Source organism: Vigna angularis, chromosome 8, assembly GCF_016808095.1.
Source record: "Vigna angularis cultivar LongXiaoDou No.4 chromosome 8, ASM1680809v1, whole genome shotgun sequence".
Classification (NCBI taxonomy): domain Eukaryota; kingdom Viridiplantae; phylum Streptophyta; class Magnoliopsida; order Fabales; family Fabaceae; genus Vigna; species Vigna angularis.
The window spans coordinates 33,629,364-33,646,004 of record NC_068977.1 but is presented as its reverse complement, the minus strand read 5'-3'; the positions used below and the strand labels follow the sequence as shown (position 1 = coordinate 33,646,004).

Sequence of the window (16,641 nt, the reverse complement as noted above, 5' to 3'; positions counted from 1 at the left end):
GACTGAAACCTCAATGGAAAAATAAAAGTTATAAAAAACAGAAAAAACTGATACGCAAAATTGCAAATGGTATTTTTCCAAATAGTTCAAGGTAAAAGATGATCATTACTCACATTTATATGCTATAATATAAGAATTAAACTTTTCCTAAGTCACAGGAGGTTAATCATTTAACAAAATAGTTTAAGTTGAACTCATCTACTTCAATGTTTTAACAACATAGTATGGAATTTGGGTTTTCTCCCCAGACAAAAAATATCATGATAACAATATAGACTACACATAACTGGTCAAAATCTTTTTTATTTTTCCGGTGCAACATATTCTCATGTACATATCAATGAAAATTGATGGTTTTCTAGCTCGGGTTTATTTACTGCATCATAGTTATTACATAAATAAACGAGGAACTAGAAATGTCAATTTTACATAAATCAGATAGCTGCAGATTAAGTTTTGAGGTGTCTAAGAACTCTTGTCAGCAGCTTTTACCAAGGAGGTGAAGTTCAACCTGAAAATAATCAGTCAACATGAACAGAGAGAATTAAACACTTGAACAAAAATAAGTTTAAAGTAAAAGTAGGAATATGATTAATAATGGAATATACCTGATAAGAGGCTTCTTCAGCGGTGCAGGTGCAGGAGGCACAGTTAACAATGGTGCTGTTAGCTCAGCAGACTTTTGCGAAAAGGAAGAGATAAAAAGAATAGTCAGAACCAAATGCTACTGCATGGTAAAATAACTTTGATATTTTCATAAACATGCTATGCCACTGTAATGACTCATCTAAATTCATAAAAGAACCTATCAGATTCATGTGACATGTATCATATAACCTACATGGACTCCAGATAACCTCATCAAACATTTGTGTATATACTCGTACTACATAACATTGAACAAAAAATGAAAGCAAAGTCGCTCTACAACAGTCATATAAAAGTACAACAACCAACGGCAGGAACTAGACATAGTGCATGCAGCTGTACTACAGAAGGCGGAATATGAAAACAAGTCTAAAATATTGCAGCTACTATGCACATTGGACTGAGTTTTGAGCAACTTCAGTACAGGAAATGGAAAGCAAATTAGGGAAGACTGGCATTTACTATTTACAAATGCTGCATGTTCAAATGAAAAATCTAGCAATTTTTTTTTAGAATTTAAGGTATAAAAAGAGGCCAACCTCAAGCTCCTCCAAGCCCTCATTGGAGCATAAACTATTAGAGCAAGTAGTTTCCATATAAACAACTGGCTCTTCTGCCACTGCAGGCTTTAAGGCTAAAGATTCAGTAATGTTTTCCAAGCTCCCAGCAGTATCTTTGACTTGAGTTCTATACTGAGTGTCATCTTCAAGCTCTTCAGGTTCTTCTGGAAAGGCTTGATGTGCATCATATGGCCCTGACATAATCTTTTCAATGGCTAGTTTTTCTTCTTCTTTAGAACTGGATATATCAGTAGCAGCAAGTATAGGGTTCACTGGTTGGTTGCTTGCCACAGATCCATTGGTCCCACTATCCCCAGGAGGAATCTCCCCTGGAGATGTCAGACAAAGTTTCTTGCTCTTTTGACCGTCACTACTATTGACTTCTGATTCATCCCATTTAATAGGAGTCATATCTTCATTAACTTCCCTGCTAGGGGGAGGTAAAGATACAGGGGACTTGGAATTCTTTGAACTATTATCCATGTCGTCCTCTGATCTCCTTCTCTTTTTCACATCATCCGCTCCAACAGAAACTCCTTTACCTCCTTGAGATTTTTCGGCTTGACCGTGACCAGAAGCCCTTAATTTAGAACTTTGTTTATTTTCAGCAGTTACTTTTGATGGGCCTGAAGGCCGGACACCACCAGGGAATATGTAGGCAGGTATGTTCCGGCGTTTCACATGGGACACATGAATATCCATTCCAGGTTTCCATAGTGTGTAAGCATTGACAGAATGCTTGAATTCTTCAACAGTTAGCCTTATATCAAACTGTTCACCTTCATTCACTGGAACTCCTTGCTTACGCTGCAGACCCATGAAGTAACAGTGATGAAAAGGTCTAGACTTGTCAGAGAATTCACCAGGATGTGGATGACATTGAAGCATGCCATAAGTGTGCCTTTCAATCTAGAAGTTTTAAGAACAGCCCAATTAGTTGTATATGAATAGGAAACAGACTATACACAGTTGTATGCAACCCCTTGAGTAGAAGACAATGTTACTTAACAGTGTCATACCTTCAATGTTAATTGGCGGAGACGAGACTCAACCCAGCCTTTCCATTGTCTAAGGTCATCTGCATTCTCTGCAGTTATGTCTATCTGTAGATAGTTCTTGTAAGATTCAAAAAAGGGATAAGGCTCAAAAAGAGCATTCCAATCAGCCTTGCTAGCCTCCATAGCCTACCATTACCAGAAACATGAAACTTATTAGAGCCAAATACCATCATAAACAAACAAAAATATAATAAATAAAAAAATTATATTTAACAAAAATCAAAGCCCAAACATATTGATCCACAAGATACTGTTGCTTCCCCAGTAACGACATTCATTACATTTAAGAAAACTTCCACCAACCAACCAACTTCCAATCCTTATCCCATCTAAAATGGATCAATAACCACTCCTTTTGCTAAAACTTGAATATTGATAAAGAAATATAAACATATCCATTACCTATAAATAAAAAGTATAGGCAAACTTCCTAAACAATATCTAGCATAACTGTCCCACTGCCAAATCATCTGATCATGGAAAATCTAACATGAAGGCCCTATATGTCAAACCATATTGGGGCAATGGTGAAGTTCCTCTTACAGTTAATGGGATGAAACAGGTGAAAAATAATTTTGGACAAAATTTATTTCGATTTCCAAACTTTATGTTTGTATATACTGAACTAGACTGCTTGGCTGAGATTTTTACAGAACCTTCAAAGAAAACATTCTTAAAATCATGAAACCATACCTCACATATTTCACTCCCCCTCTGAAACTCATCTGACATAACACGTAATGTACTTGATGTCACATTGTAAGTAGAATTCATGCAAGGATAAGCAGGAGTAATTATAGGCATTAAATGATATCTATCCTTGGGATTTCTTCTAGGATCCCAAACAGGTAGTCCAAGAGATCCTTCTTCAATAGCACAGAGCATGACTGGATTTGGCCATCGCCATTGAGTATACACCCGAAAGAACCGAGACACTAACATATTAGGTAGTGCATTAGGATACAACTGGCATATTCGAGCAACAAGCAATGCCAGATTTATACCACCAAGAAAACCAGCAACCTGCCCAAGAAATAGTAAAAGGATGAATAGGAAAATCAGCAGTGTCAAAATTATAGTGAAAAAAATTTAGAATAGCAAACAAGCCATCCTGTGTAATAATGTTATACATTTGAATAAACACCACGACGCTTTGCCCAAAACCTCATGCATCTCAATGTTGTGCGAAAGGTCTGCATTTCAGAAAAAGAATACAATCAGTATGATAATAATGCCATAGAAAAGATGAACACAAAAATCTATGGAAGTACAAACTTCATATCCACCACCTGAATATTTGGAACCAATCGCAGGACCTGATCAGTTACTCTACAACCATTAAGACTAAGAACAGTTTGTTCATCAACATTTTGTAATATTGACTCCTGTGATATATCTAAGTCCTGCACACACAAAAAAAAAACATTATTACTAAATGGTTAACCAAAGGTAAGATACAATTAACACTCAAGATTCATAAAGCCTAAACAAAACACATATGGGGAAAGGAGATGTATCCACATCTGTAGAAGTTTAATTTTCAAAGGAACTAAGGGGCATTTAGTTTTAGAAGAAAAAAAATCATTCTCTATTTCCTGTTCTTAAAAGTCTGCATAGGACATTGTGAAAAAAGAAAATAAAATCGTTTTCACTATTTCCTCAAACTTTTGAAAACAGGAAACAAAGTGAAAACAGGGTAGCATTTTTGTAATTAAAAGTAAAAAGTCTAAACAGGAAATGTTTTCTGCAAGTAAACAGCCCTTAAGGGTATATTTTAGTCTGCTTTTCAAATATGTTTTAATTTCAAAAACAAAAGCAAACAAAAAACAATTAGAAGAGTAGTTTCTAAAAATTATTCTCAAAACTAATATTTCTATCTTCAGTTTTTAAAATAATAAATAAATAAATCATAATGTCTATAAGTTGTTTTGGCCTTTTACTTGCAGCTTTCTATGACCCTCGTAATCCTTGCACCCTCAGATCTTTCCCTACCGCTCTCTGAATTATAGATTTTAAAAGTTGTTTTAGCTTTTAAAAACTGAAAAACAAAAACAACAATCAAGGTACACCTAAATGTTCTATTATAGAGCCCAAAAATAAGTTGCTTCTCTAATACCAATCACTTGTGAAATATCTACTATAATCAAGTAAAGGTTCAGGGAGAAACGGAGGATACTATCAAAATGATATTTAAAACACCGAGACTCTCTCATATTTTGTGATCTTCTTCGATTCAGAATGCTTTCAAATTGTCTAAAATTCTGGGAAGGAGATATGGAGAGAAAACAATAAAGGAACAACAATTGTACCTAAAACAATGTTATTTGTTTTTGCATAATATATAGATCACTTACTTCAGGAATAACCCACAAAGCTAATCTTGCATACAAGAGATCAACTGAAACACCATTAAACTTGAATTTCATCACAGGGACGTGAGCATCGGGCACAGGGTGCAATTCTGTTACTTCTTGCATCTCAGATAGCATTTTCCTCAGCTCACCAAAGAAGTCTTCCTGAGGCCAATTTAATAACAACTTTAGCTGATACAAGATATGACCTGGAAAAATTTCATGTACACAATAAAATGGCAAGAATTACAGACATCTCTGGTTGCATGTCTAGGTCCCACACAAAGAGTATCTATGTCAGCTCCAGGGCCATGCACCTACAGAATTTGGAGGGGAAATTTCAGTAAAACAAAAGTCACAAACAAAAATTGTTTCAATATATTGGATTGCATAGCCTTTGAACTAAGTTTTGGTCCTAATTTTCGTTGTTTCTCCTTACAACCCAGTACATTCTGCTTCAGGGATGGATTATATTTGCCTCCACAACCTCAGCAATTTTTCTCCTTACAACCCAATACACATTACCAACGTTTCAGAAACTAGCTGAAAAAATTCTCAATGGAACTGTGATGAAGTGTCTGTGACAGGCTTGTAAGTGAAATTTCAACAACTCTATCTTGTCTGTGACAGATTCTTGTTTTCACGTCATCGTAGTCAAAGGTAGTTGTTTTCTCTCAAAAGTTTATATGTTAACGATTGTTTCATGTTCCTTCAATTCACAGTCTCAGATAATTTTTCTAGACAAGCTTTCTCCAGCAGGATGCTTGGATACAATAAAAATGCAACGCAGAAAGAGTACATTGTGTTTACGCACTAATTAAAGAGACAGGAAGATAAGAATAGCCCCATACCCCTAACCGATAAGAGCCGAAGGTGAAAATCTTGGCATTTGCTTCTTGAACCAGTTGTTCATTAAACCCCTTTCCTCGGCTGATGTTCTTGACCCAAATCTTCACAATCTAATTTATGTCACAAGGGCACAATCAAAACAAAAAATACTCACAAGGATGTCCACTAATTTCCAAGCACTTTTCTTTTTTGGGTGGACAAAAGTTAATGAAAAAAAATGCATTAAACACAAAAAACAAAACTCAACCTGGTCCAGCCTGCCAAGAACTTCTTCCCTACCCACAGCCTCTTCCTGACTCTCGTACAATCCAACACCTTGCAAGTACTGAACACCCAGAATCCATATTCAGCATTAAGTCACACTCCACAAGCTCCAAAGCATACATATATGAATTAAAAATAAGTGCAAACAGAACCTTCTCAAGTTCACGCGTCTTGATCAAATCATCCTCACTTGGTCCAGCCAATGAAATAGGCTCAGTTATGCCTAATCTTTGTTGCCCATTATTCTGATCGCTCAAGCCAGGGATCCCCATGAACAAACAGGGACAGTTTTTTTTTCCCTTTTTTTTTTACTTTTAATAATATCTTTTTGTTTCAACGATAGGGAGAGCAGCTGTGAGTTATCAGATATTGATGATATTTTTCAATTTTTTTCCCAACAAAATCAAATAAAACAAGATGATAGAACTAGAAGAGGAAAAAATTAAAAAAGAAAAAGAAAAAACACTATAGCAACGCTGTGATAATTGTTGATTGTACACTATTTGGGGGAAATGTTCAAAGTCATGAACTTTGACCACAAAAACACGAAATAATAAAAGGGAAAGAAATTACAAAGCCACCCAAAAGCATTTCATTGCAAACGATAACCTAGACAGAGTACAAAGCTTCTACGGGACTTCAAATTTTGAAACCCTAAAGTACTAAATAAGAACCTAGCAATCGCGAGACCCAGATGAATCAGAACTGAAAAGGCTTCATCTTGATGAATTCTTGAGGGTGCACCACTTCCACCGGAGTCGAATTGAACCTCAAAACCTTCAATTGCAGAATATATATTGAATTATTACATATTTGATCATATAAATTAAAAAAGAATACATTTCAAAAAGATTAAAAAAAAATATCTGTACACAGGGAGAAATGCTTACAGATAGAAGGAGAAAGTCTGGATGTGGTTTGGGTAACAGCTTGTTGATTAACCACTTTGGACAATGACGAAGATACACGACAAATAAACCAATTCTACTAAGGCTTGTGTTGCTTGTAGTGTTATATATATAATATCACACGGTAAAACATTTCCTCTGTAAAAGAAATATTTTCCCTTTTACATAAAAAAATATTTAATTTAGAATTTCTGTTTTTAAAGATTATTTAAGGTTCAGTCAAAGAAATAGTATGCTTTCTATCTTTATAACTCGATTTTCTAATTTAGAAATACTATGATTTTAATTTTCCAAATATCAACTAAATAAAATTTTATTTTTATTATCTCAACCATTTATAAAACCAAAAATATACGTTTCAAAATTTTAAACAAAGTAATAAGCAGACCAGAATGACTAAAATTAAACTTTACAACTCAAACATTTTATAGATACGATAACATATTTTACATTATGCAGTATAATTTGTGAAGATAAAAGAAAATAAAAAGAGTATATATTGCTCTATTACTAGTATACTTTTTTCCACTTTCAATATTTTAGAAAAAAATTGGAAAATAAAAAATAATTAGAAATATGAGTTTTCAAATTTTTATTTATTTATACTTATTTCCTCTTTTTTATGTATATTTTTTTTTCATTTTTACTTTTAAATAACTGTGATTTTAAATTAAAATAATTACTCTATCAATTTTATCTTTTGAATATTTTTTAAACTTTAATATTTTTTATTTAACTGTTTTTTTTTAATTTAACATTTTTTAATTTTAAAATAATTATTTATAATAAAATTATGAAAATTATTTACATTTTATTTTTTATAATTATAGTAATAATAATTTTTTATTTTTTTGTCATTATAAAAAAAGGTAAACACATGTATGCATGTGTTTTTATTAATTTATATTTAATGTAAATTGATAAAACATTCCTTAATTCGTTGTAAATTAAAAGATATATTAATTTCTCTAATGGTAAAAAAAATATAATAAATTTTATATTTATTCCTTTCTTAATTCACCTTCATTTACCATGTATCTTGAGATAAATGTAGGATCATGTTTCGTTATACATATCAAATATTTTTCTTTCTTTTTTTCTGTATAACTTTTTTATTTTATGTAGTCCTTAATTTGTAGGAATGTAATTAGTGGGTCAATTTAATCTTTAAGTTATAGCATATAACATAAGTAATGCTTAAAATAATCAATTTGACAAAATATATAATTTTTAAAATTATAATTTATGAATAACTTTATTAGTAATTCTTAAAATTTGTTTGGTTTAATATTGCTTTTTATTTTCATCACTTTTGTTCAAATTAGTTTTTGACTTTTCTGGACATTCAAAGTTGTCTCAATTTTTGTAATTTTTATTCAATCTAGTATTTTTCTCTAAAGGCGTGTAAACATGAGCCAACAGTAAATGATGTGATCATGTAAATATTATTGTTGAATTGATTATTGTCTTAGATTTTTAAATTAATCAATGTAAATTTTTTATTAATTTGTGAGCACTCTCACTTTTAACCAAAGTAAGTTCTCAATTAAAAGCACAATAATCATAATAAATTTAACCAAAGTACATTCTCAGTTAAATATTATTATGCTTAATGATGTCTATTCTTTTATCTCTTATACTAAGTAAAAAGCTAATAAACCAAAATACATTTTTGATTAATTTTTGTTAAAATTTTCATCTTTAATTAAAGTACATTCTCAATTATTGGTAAAAACTCATTCAATCACATGAGAGTTTTTAATTTTAATTAATTAAAGTAAATTATCAATTAAAATTAAAAACTCCTTGAACTCATATGATTGATATGTTATGTAGATTTAATACCATGCAAATGTGCTCCAACATAAACATCTTTATTTTTAATTTATTAAGAGAGAAAAGGCATAGAAAAATATAAATTACAACAATAATCAAATAGAACAAACCAATTATTGCATTCTAACCTCAAAATCCATTAAGAAATTATAGCAAAATAAACTTGGAAACTTAGTACAACATATATGTAGAAATAACTTACAAATAGAAGAAGAGAGGATGGAGAACGTGATGGAGATGACGAAATTAAGTCCTTCTAAGGATTTCTAAGCTCCCATAATGTGTTTCCTAAGTTTCTTTATATAAAATTTAGACTAAACTTTGTTTTAGGTTTTGTTGTTGTTGTAATCCTCTGATAATGTAGTATCTTCTAGTTATCTTCTAAATAATTCAATATCTTCAAGATATATTTGATTATTTTGAAGATCTAAAAATCTTTGAAAAGATCTTAGTTAGATTAAAAAAGATTTTACAAATATTACTTTTTGATATTTACTGATATAGTTAAATGAGATAATATTTAAAAATATCAAATAAAATATTCAAATATATATTTTTCCCAAATTATCTTTTATCATAAATATTTATCATTTATCAAAGCCCTTTTTGTAGAAAAAATAGAAAAAAAAACTACAAAGTTCAATTTTTTTTGTTTATTCCCCTTCCTGGTTTAGCTAAATTTCTTCACTTTTTCATGTTTTTCCTGCCTTCATCTAATGTTTAACTTGACTTATTGTGCTTTAGATTATTTGTTATTATTGAATTTATCTTTAAGGTGTCATGAAACTTTAACCAATTTATTTTCACAACTCCATAAGCTTAGCTTAGTTGCAAATACACACCTCAAAATATCCAAAGAATATTTATGCAACTAAGTTTAACATGTTTTTGTATCTCATGTTCAATAAATTATAACAAATCATAATGAAAATATTATTTTAAAGTACAAAAACAATTAAGAATTCAAGATTAAAAGCTAAATTATAACATAAATATACAATTATCAAACGTCATTGGGTAAAGAAGACTATACCCATAATTTTTTAAAGTTAGAAGACCAAAATGAATCAACCTTTGATACAGGAACAAATTCTAATTTCTATAAAAGTTTAGGGACTACAAATATAAAGATCTAAAAAATGACATTTTAAAAGTAGTAGTGGTTTTAAAATAGTGAGATTCCATTATTTTAATATTAAAAGGTTTTAATATAAATAGCTTTGTTACGAAGAAGTTTCATTATTTTAAAACATATTATCTCTCTAGAAATCATTTTTTTTATAGTTCTCTAACTTCTCTCTAAGATTTCTTTCTCTTTGCTCATTTAATTGGAAAATCAAAATTGTAGGATTGATCTTGCGGTGAACTCTTCAATTTGGACTAATTAGTTTCTCTATTCACGTAAATTGAATTTCAACTTTTTTTTTTGTCTTTTATGTTATATGTTGCATATAAGTATTCTTATACTTGCATGTGACTTTTTAGTCATCTATAGAGTTTCTACTTATTAGTGATAATAACAGTATATCCTAGTTGTTCTTGTGATGTTTCTATTTATAGATATAGCATCCTACAAGTTGAGAGGAACTTCGCTGGTTAGAGTTTTGTGAGCCCTTAGGTCAATAAGGGAAGCTAGTTGTTTTTTGTGTGCATGAGTAATTCGATGAACTGCATGTTGTTGCTTTAATATAGTTGAGGATGAAATTTGATTTTTCTGATAAATTTGGTATGTTTTGAATGGTTGTCATGTTTGAGTGTTTTGGTTGCTTTTATGTTGTTTGAGGGAATTAGAATTTGAGCAATTGAACTAATTGATAATTTCCCTAGTATTGAAAACTGATTTTAACCAAAGTACCAATAAGGGAATACCATATTGATCAATTGAACACATTTCATTTTTCCCAAATCACATAATTTCATCTATTGGTGTTTGGTATAACATTGAGAGGTGACAAACTGGTGTTGATTGTCAACCTCGTTATACAGGTCTTGGAGCATTTTAGCTTCAGGTTGTTGAGTGCAAGTTTATCTCGCTAAGCACTCTATTTTGTGAATGCCTTGACGTTGGGTTGTATAACACCATTAAACTTGACATTTTGGAGAAGAATGATGTTAAACACCAAAAATGTTGTTGAACACCACATTTTGCAAAAGGTTTGGCTTTGAGTGCCACTTTTGAGCACTATGTTGGATTTATTTTTATCATTTGGTTGTTTAAAATAAATATGTGATGGAACTGATGTATGCTTATAATATTGTTTACTATTAATTAAGGTGATGGTTATGGTTGTGGACATGTATGGTGATGGTGTTGAGAGAATTTCAAGGAGAAATTCTTTGTAGTGATGATCTTAATGTATGGACTGACATTTGAAGGGTCATTAAGGAGGTATCTAAACTCTAATAACTATTCATACTCAAGTAAAGGAGAATGAGTTATGTAGTGAGAGTCGTAGAAGGTCCTAGTCATGGAATAATTAGGTCATAGGCACAAAGAGGACTAACCTTGTAAGTAATAGGGTGATAACCCCTTTGTTTATGACTTTGTAGAGCATAAATACTACTGCAAGTGTACGCCTACAATGAAGTCCAATGTCAAAGGTATTTATCCAGATAATTGAAGTGTTTGTGTGTACCTATATGATTTATTGTATTTAATCCATGTTTAACTTATATTTGATATGATTTAATTGTTTTATAATAACTTTTTTGTACGTTAATGTACCATGTCGTCTCTTTGGTGTTTTTTTTTGTGTTTGTTTGTCTCTTTTGTGATAATCACTTCACGAGATAAGTTGATAAAGGATAGATTTTGATGTCCCTTTGATAGAAAGTAGTAGAAAGTAGTGATAACGTAGAATAATTTTCTTTGGTTTGTAATAATTATTCTATATAGGAGTTTTTTAAAACTCTAAATCATCTTTAATTATTTTATATGCATTTTATTTTTACAGTTATTTATTTTTTGACATAATTGTATTATATATATATATATATATATATATATATATATATATATATATATATATATATATATATATATATATATATATATATATATATGTAATATGTTTCGTTTTTATTTGATCAATTGTTGAAAATAAAATGTTACAACAAACATATTTAACCATTTTTGTTATATGTATATATATAATATAATAAATTAGAAGTTTCGTAAAAAAACAAAAGAAACAAGTAGATTCATTAATTTATAAGATTTTGTTTTTATAATTCTATTTTTCAAAACAAAAACTTAAAAATTAAAGAATCTTTCAATTCTTCATAATAAAATAGGAACATTGTTATGATAATAGTCAAGTTCTCTATTATTTTTACAATAAATTCTTGCTTTTTTCTTTTTATATTTATATATTTAATTTACTTAGTAAAGAATTCAATCTATGGGCTTGAAAGAGTAAAATATAATAGGTAAAGTTGATTTAGTTTAGCTAGCAAACAATTCAATCTATGTGGTTGAAAGAGTAAAATAGAATAGGCAAAAGTTGATAAGGAAGAGTAATGAAGAGATTGATGTTTCATAGATTTGGGAGCAAACACAATCTCTCTCTTTGTGTTGAAGAAGACACATGCATGGACCAACCATCTTTCCAACAAACCTTTCACTTTCACACCAATCAAGGATTCTTCAACCGACTTACATTTTACTTGTCCTTGTTCTTGAACAGTATACATTAAAAAAACTAATACATATTTTGCAGTATCTCTAGCTCTTATATAGAGTAATTACTAATTAACACTTTTTCTCTTAATATTCTTTTAAAACATTAATTATTTAAAATATATTAATGATAAAACGTCTTTACTGAAGAACGTTCTGTATAGCATTTACAGTAAATTCATTAATTAAAGAAATATCTATAATATATTTTATTTAAAATTCATATATTTTATCATAACTATACATAGTAATCATAGTAAATTTAATATATTGTATTGTTTACAATATTAGACCAAAATCACAGATTTTAAAAAATAAGAAGACAAAAAAAGCATAGAAATTGTAATTTTGTTTTGAATAAAAATGTAAAAGTAAATTTAATGTTTTAGAAACATAAAATATATTTAATATACATTTTCTTATAAGTATGAAAGTAAGTAAAAAAAAATATTTTGCAAAAAAGGATGTAAAATAATCCTCTTTCGGAATCATGATGAATTGAAAGATCCAACAAGACCCATTGAACTGATCCCAATGATGTACTATCCCATGATGACTCCACCATCATAAAACTCACCTAACAGATAAAAACAACTCTCAAAAACCCAAACTTATATGGCTATAATTACACCATAATTACAAGGACAAAGATGCAATTACAACATTGAAATTGAATGAATTCAAATTACCTGTCACTTTTACAATCAATAGATTAAAATCAGACAAATAATAATCAACACCAAAAAGAAAAAAAAAGTCTTCTTGAAATGACCAATCACAAATCCACAATGTTACATTTCTCTACCCAACCCAACATCATGTCTTTGTCCTTCCGCAATTTGGGCAGCCAAATACTCCCAAATGCGCGTCCTTATCTGAGCTGTATAACCCCCATTTCTTCCTAAATATCAAAAGAATCCATCAATAATAGAATAATGTTCTAACTTCCATTTTTTTTTCAGATAATTCTTCTTTTGCATGTGCATTCCACATAATCTCTATCACAAGTATATGTATCAATCATATGTGCAATATTTTTTGAGAGAAACCGGCGAAGTGAGCTTCTTGGGATCCAAAGTGATGGAACATTTAATGGTTTTGTAGTACTTAGGCTTCACCAATTTCCCAAGAACATAAGCCCTTGATCGTAGCACGAATTTTAGGTTCAATGGCACAGGCACGGTGGGCATACCCGTTGTGCTACTTAGGCTAGCACCACTTCCATAGAGAGGGATCTTGTTACCCATCACTGCAACACTCACCAACCTTTGGCTCCTCCTAGATTGATAAAACTTCTTCATCTACAATAACAACAACAAAAACCAGTTCCAACGTTAGAAAAAGTGAAACACCAGACATGGATGTGTTGTGTTGTTTGGTTTTTCATGAATCTTACATCGCCTGAAGCAATTACGATGTCTGAATAGGAGAGTTCCACGGGTGTGGCTGTGACATGGACCCCGAAAAACGTGCCTGTGTTTCGGTACGTGAATTTCAAAGTGGAATTCATTGTGATCATATCGGTGGTCACACCAGTTGCATCTGATCCAGCTTGTACCCTGAGATCATCAAACTTTATGCTCTGCAAAAATAGAAATCATCATAGAGTAGACCCACTTCAGATTTCATCCTAATAACATCAAATTAATCAACACCTACTTCACTTTTCACTCCAAAAATGACATATCGAACTAGAACTTGGCCCACTTTCGATTTCGCTTTAAACACGCGAAATTGATCGACACACAGTTCATATTTCATTCTAAGATTGAAAAATTGACCAATGCCCACTACAGATTTCGTCCCAAAACTTCTAAATTGTTCATGAACAAGCTCGTATAAACCATTCTAAAATAATAAAAATCACTACGTACCAAGATCCAGTTTATTTTTCATTGTAAAGTTAAAAGATTGATCTGCTCCAGATTCATTCTAAAAACACGAAATCGATCATGTTTCAATCTAAAATTTTAAAATTATCCAGACTCAGTTAAGATTTCGTTCCAAAATTCAAAAACTGGAAAGACCCAGTTCATATTTCATCCTAAAATCGCGAAATTGACCACGACCCTCTTCATATTTCGTACTAAAATTGAAAAAGCATTTAAGCACCAGTTCATATTCCCCTCTAAAAATGAAAACTTGACCACGACGCATCTCAGACTCCATGCTGAAAACTAAAACCCGATATAGACCCACCTCACCATCCACCCTGAAAAGCTCAAGCCAAGGATCAAAACCAAAAACAAAGAAGCAAAGACAGAACGGAAATAGACCTTGACGGAGATCTTGGGCTTCATGGGTCTACTAGCCCCCCAGAGGATGAGTGAGAAGAGGGAGAAGAGTAGCAGGAACCCAACAATAAAGGCGAGAAAGTAGCAGCGACGAGAGAGCCCATTGCGGCGATCATCACCATGAAGAAGGCCTTCCTCTTCAATGACATCGATCTGCTTCCAGGGCTTGAGACTGTGGCTGTGATCCTTCTTAGAGAAGCGCGTGGAGGAGGATTGCCGCGAGTGGGGAGGAGAGGCAACGGGGCTCAGAACAGGGGTGGAATGAAACGATGTCGTGGCGGTCTTCTCGCCGTCGTGGGAGTCCCTGGACGGACTCTGGACGTAGTAGAGAGGGCGGCGAGGAGGGGAGCGCGTGGGGGAGGACGCGGCGAGGCTTGTTACCTCAGAGTCTGTTTTCGCGTGCATCTTCTTTCTATGTTCTTGTTGTTGCTGTTAGAAAATGAAAAAAATTGGAAGTGTTGTGTGTGTTTTGTTTATTGACTACTATGATTCGACTGAGATGATGAAGATCTTCTTCTGGGAAGCTTTCTTTTGTCACTATTTTTTTTTTTGCAAATAATAAATGCCTAGATTAAAAAATTAAAAAATTATTAAAAGTTATGTGAGTATATTAAAAGTAATTATAACGGAAAAAAAATAAGCATTCTAATAAAAAAGACTAATTTTTTAAAAATATACTTTATATAACTTTTTTAATACACTCATGTATGATTCTCAATGAAAAGGTAAGTTCTTCATAATTCTTTAATAGGCAGCACAGGTTAATATTTTCTAATATTAACTAAAAATTAAACATAAATATCATGAATTTTTACCTGTTTCAATTAAAGAAACATTTTTTTTAATTCCACCTAATTTCAGAGACAATTTAATACTTTTGATTTTTAGAAGTAAAGATTTGTACAGTGGACGGAAGAATCTTAACAACTGGAGATTTGAAGGTGTTGAGTGTGACACAATTTGTATATTTCTAAAGTACAGCACCCAACAACTCTTTCCTCTCTCATCCTCAACTCAATTTTATTTAAGTTTTATTATTCATTTCATCTTTATTTGTTTAACAGTTTATTTTTGTATTTTTAGGAATTATATTATAGCATACTCTATAATATTGTAGGAAATAAATAAAAAATTGTGAAAAAAATTAAAATTGTTGTTTCGATATTTGAGGTCGACCACTTCCAATCTTCAAGTTCCTCGTTATCAATGAGGTACTGACAAAGTTTCTCATAAAAAACAATAATGCGTGATTAATGTAAAAATTATTACCTTACATTTTAATTTAAAGTTTCTGCAATGGTTTTTTCATCATTATTAACCTAGTTATGACCAAAATATAATTAATCATAATGATTTGTGAAGTTAATCAATTTTATCTTGATCAGTTGGTTGTTATGGTATCAATACACTTTAATTATTCAGTTCGATTTAGAAAATTTCACTTGTTTCACTTGATCGAATAATTAGGAGTTTAGTTTTTATTTTTCTCAATATGTATACCTGTGGTTATATTATTGATCGAATTCAAACTTTGCCCGGTTAATCTCTAACTAGCGTGCGAAAAATCGAATGTTAATGCTGATGACGATAACACATCATCGGTGTATCCTCAATTGTCTCTCCCAGAAGACTCCACAAATGAAGAAAGGTGAACAATTGAAATTATTACCTTAAGCAATAAAACGAGCATTGAAACAGAGGCAACAAAAGAAAAATGTGAAAATGATAAGCCAACTTCACCCCTATTTATAAAAGTGCATATATCATCTGTCTTGAAACCTCAACCACTATATATTTTCGCATCTAACGGTCCAAAAAATCCAACCCTTCACATATAGACATAAAGTTTGAAGTATTCCAGTTGTCACCTTCCACAGTCATAATTCCACATGAGCGACCAACGTGGAAGTTGACACATAACATCAAACAAGCAAGGTATAAATCTCTTCACAACTTAGATGGTGTTTGAACTTAGAAGACCCATGTAGAGTGTATCCCTTATAATCAATTGTTAGACGGATGATCAATCCTTCAGTCAATAAAAGAAATTAATTAAAAAATCATTTCGATTAAATGTTTAATCACAATTAATTATGTTTGGATCATAATTAGATTGGTAGTAATAAAAAATCTATTACAAAAATTGTAAATAAATGTCTAAGGTAGAGTAATAAGTTATATATTGATTATCTTT

General features: G+C 31.2%; 2 protein-coding genes across 2 annotated transcripts; both read right to left on the bottom strand.

Annotated features, from left to right (window-relative positions):
• Positions 1–287: 287 nt before the first annotated feature.
• LOC108345798 (nuclear poly(A) polymerase 1) lies at positions 288–6,726 on the bottom strand. Its single transcript, XM_017584559.2, has 13 exons — positions 6,621–6,726; positions 5,883–6,507; positions 5,714–5,791; positions 5,469–5,576; positions 4,872–4,934; positions 4,621–4,782; positions 3,556–3,669; positions 3,397–3,459; positions 2,960–3,289; positions 2,228–2,392; positions 1,188–2,117; positions 609–679; positions 288–511 (listed from the first exon to the last, which is right to left on the bottom strand). The coding sequence occupies exons 2-13, from the start codon at positions 6,000–6,002 to the stop codon at positions 466–468; spliced, it is 2,250 nt and encodes a 749-aa protein (XP_017440048.1). The 5' UTR covers positions 6,003–6,507; positions 6,621–6,726; the 3' UTR covers positions 288–465.
• Positions 6,727–12,766: 6,040 nt separating this feature from the next.
• LOC108344757 (uncharacterized) lies at positions 12,767–14,959 on the bottom strand. Its single transcript, XM_017583243.2, has 3 exons — positions 14,430–14,959; positions 13,550–13,735; positions 12,767–13,454 (listed from the first exon to the last, which is right to left on the bottom strand). The coding sequence occupies exons 1-3, from the start codon at positions 14,850–14,852 to the stop codon at positions 13,170–13,172; spliced, it is 894 nt and encodes a 297-aa protein (XP_017438732.1). The 5' UTR covers positions 14,853–14,959; the 3' UTR covers positions 12,767–13,169.
• Positions 14,960–16,641: the final 1,682 nt, after the last annotated feature.

Coding starts and splice junctions, on each gene's coding strand:
- LOC108345798 (XM_017584559.2), bottom strand. CDS start 6,002: ATGGGGATCCCTGGCTTGAGCGATCAGAATAATGGGCAACAAAGATTA. Junction 4,935..5,468: donor TCGGCTCTTATCGGTTAGGG/GTATGGGGCTAT, acceptor CAAATTCTGTAG/GTGCATGGCCCTGGAGCTGA. Junction 3,460..3,555: donor GATTGGTTCCAAATATTCAG/GTGGTGGATATG, acceptor TCTGAAATGCAG/ACCTTTCGCACAACATTGAG.
- LOC108344757 (XM_017583243.2), bottom strand. CDS start 14,852: ATGCACGCGAAAACAGACTCTGAGGTAACAAGCCTCGCCGCGTCCTCC. Junction 13,736..14,429: donor AGCCCAAGATCTCCGTCAAG/GTCTATTTCCGT, acceptor CTATTTTTGCAG/AGCATAAAGTTTGATGATCT. Junction 13,455..13,549: donor TCGTAATTGCTTCAGGCGAT/GTAAGATTCATG, acceptor TTGTTATTGTAG/ATGAAGAAGTTTTATCAATC.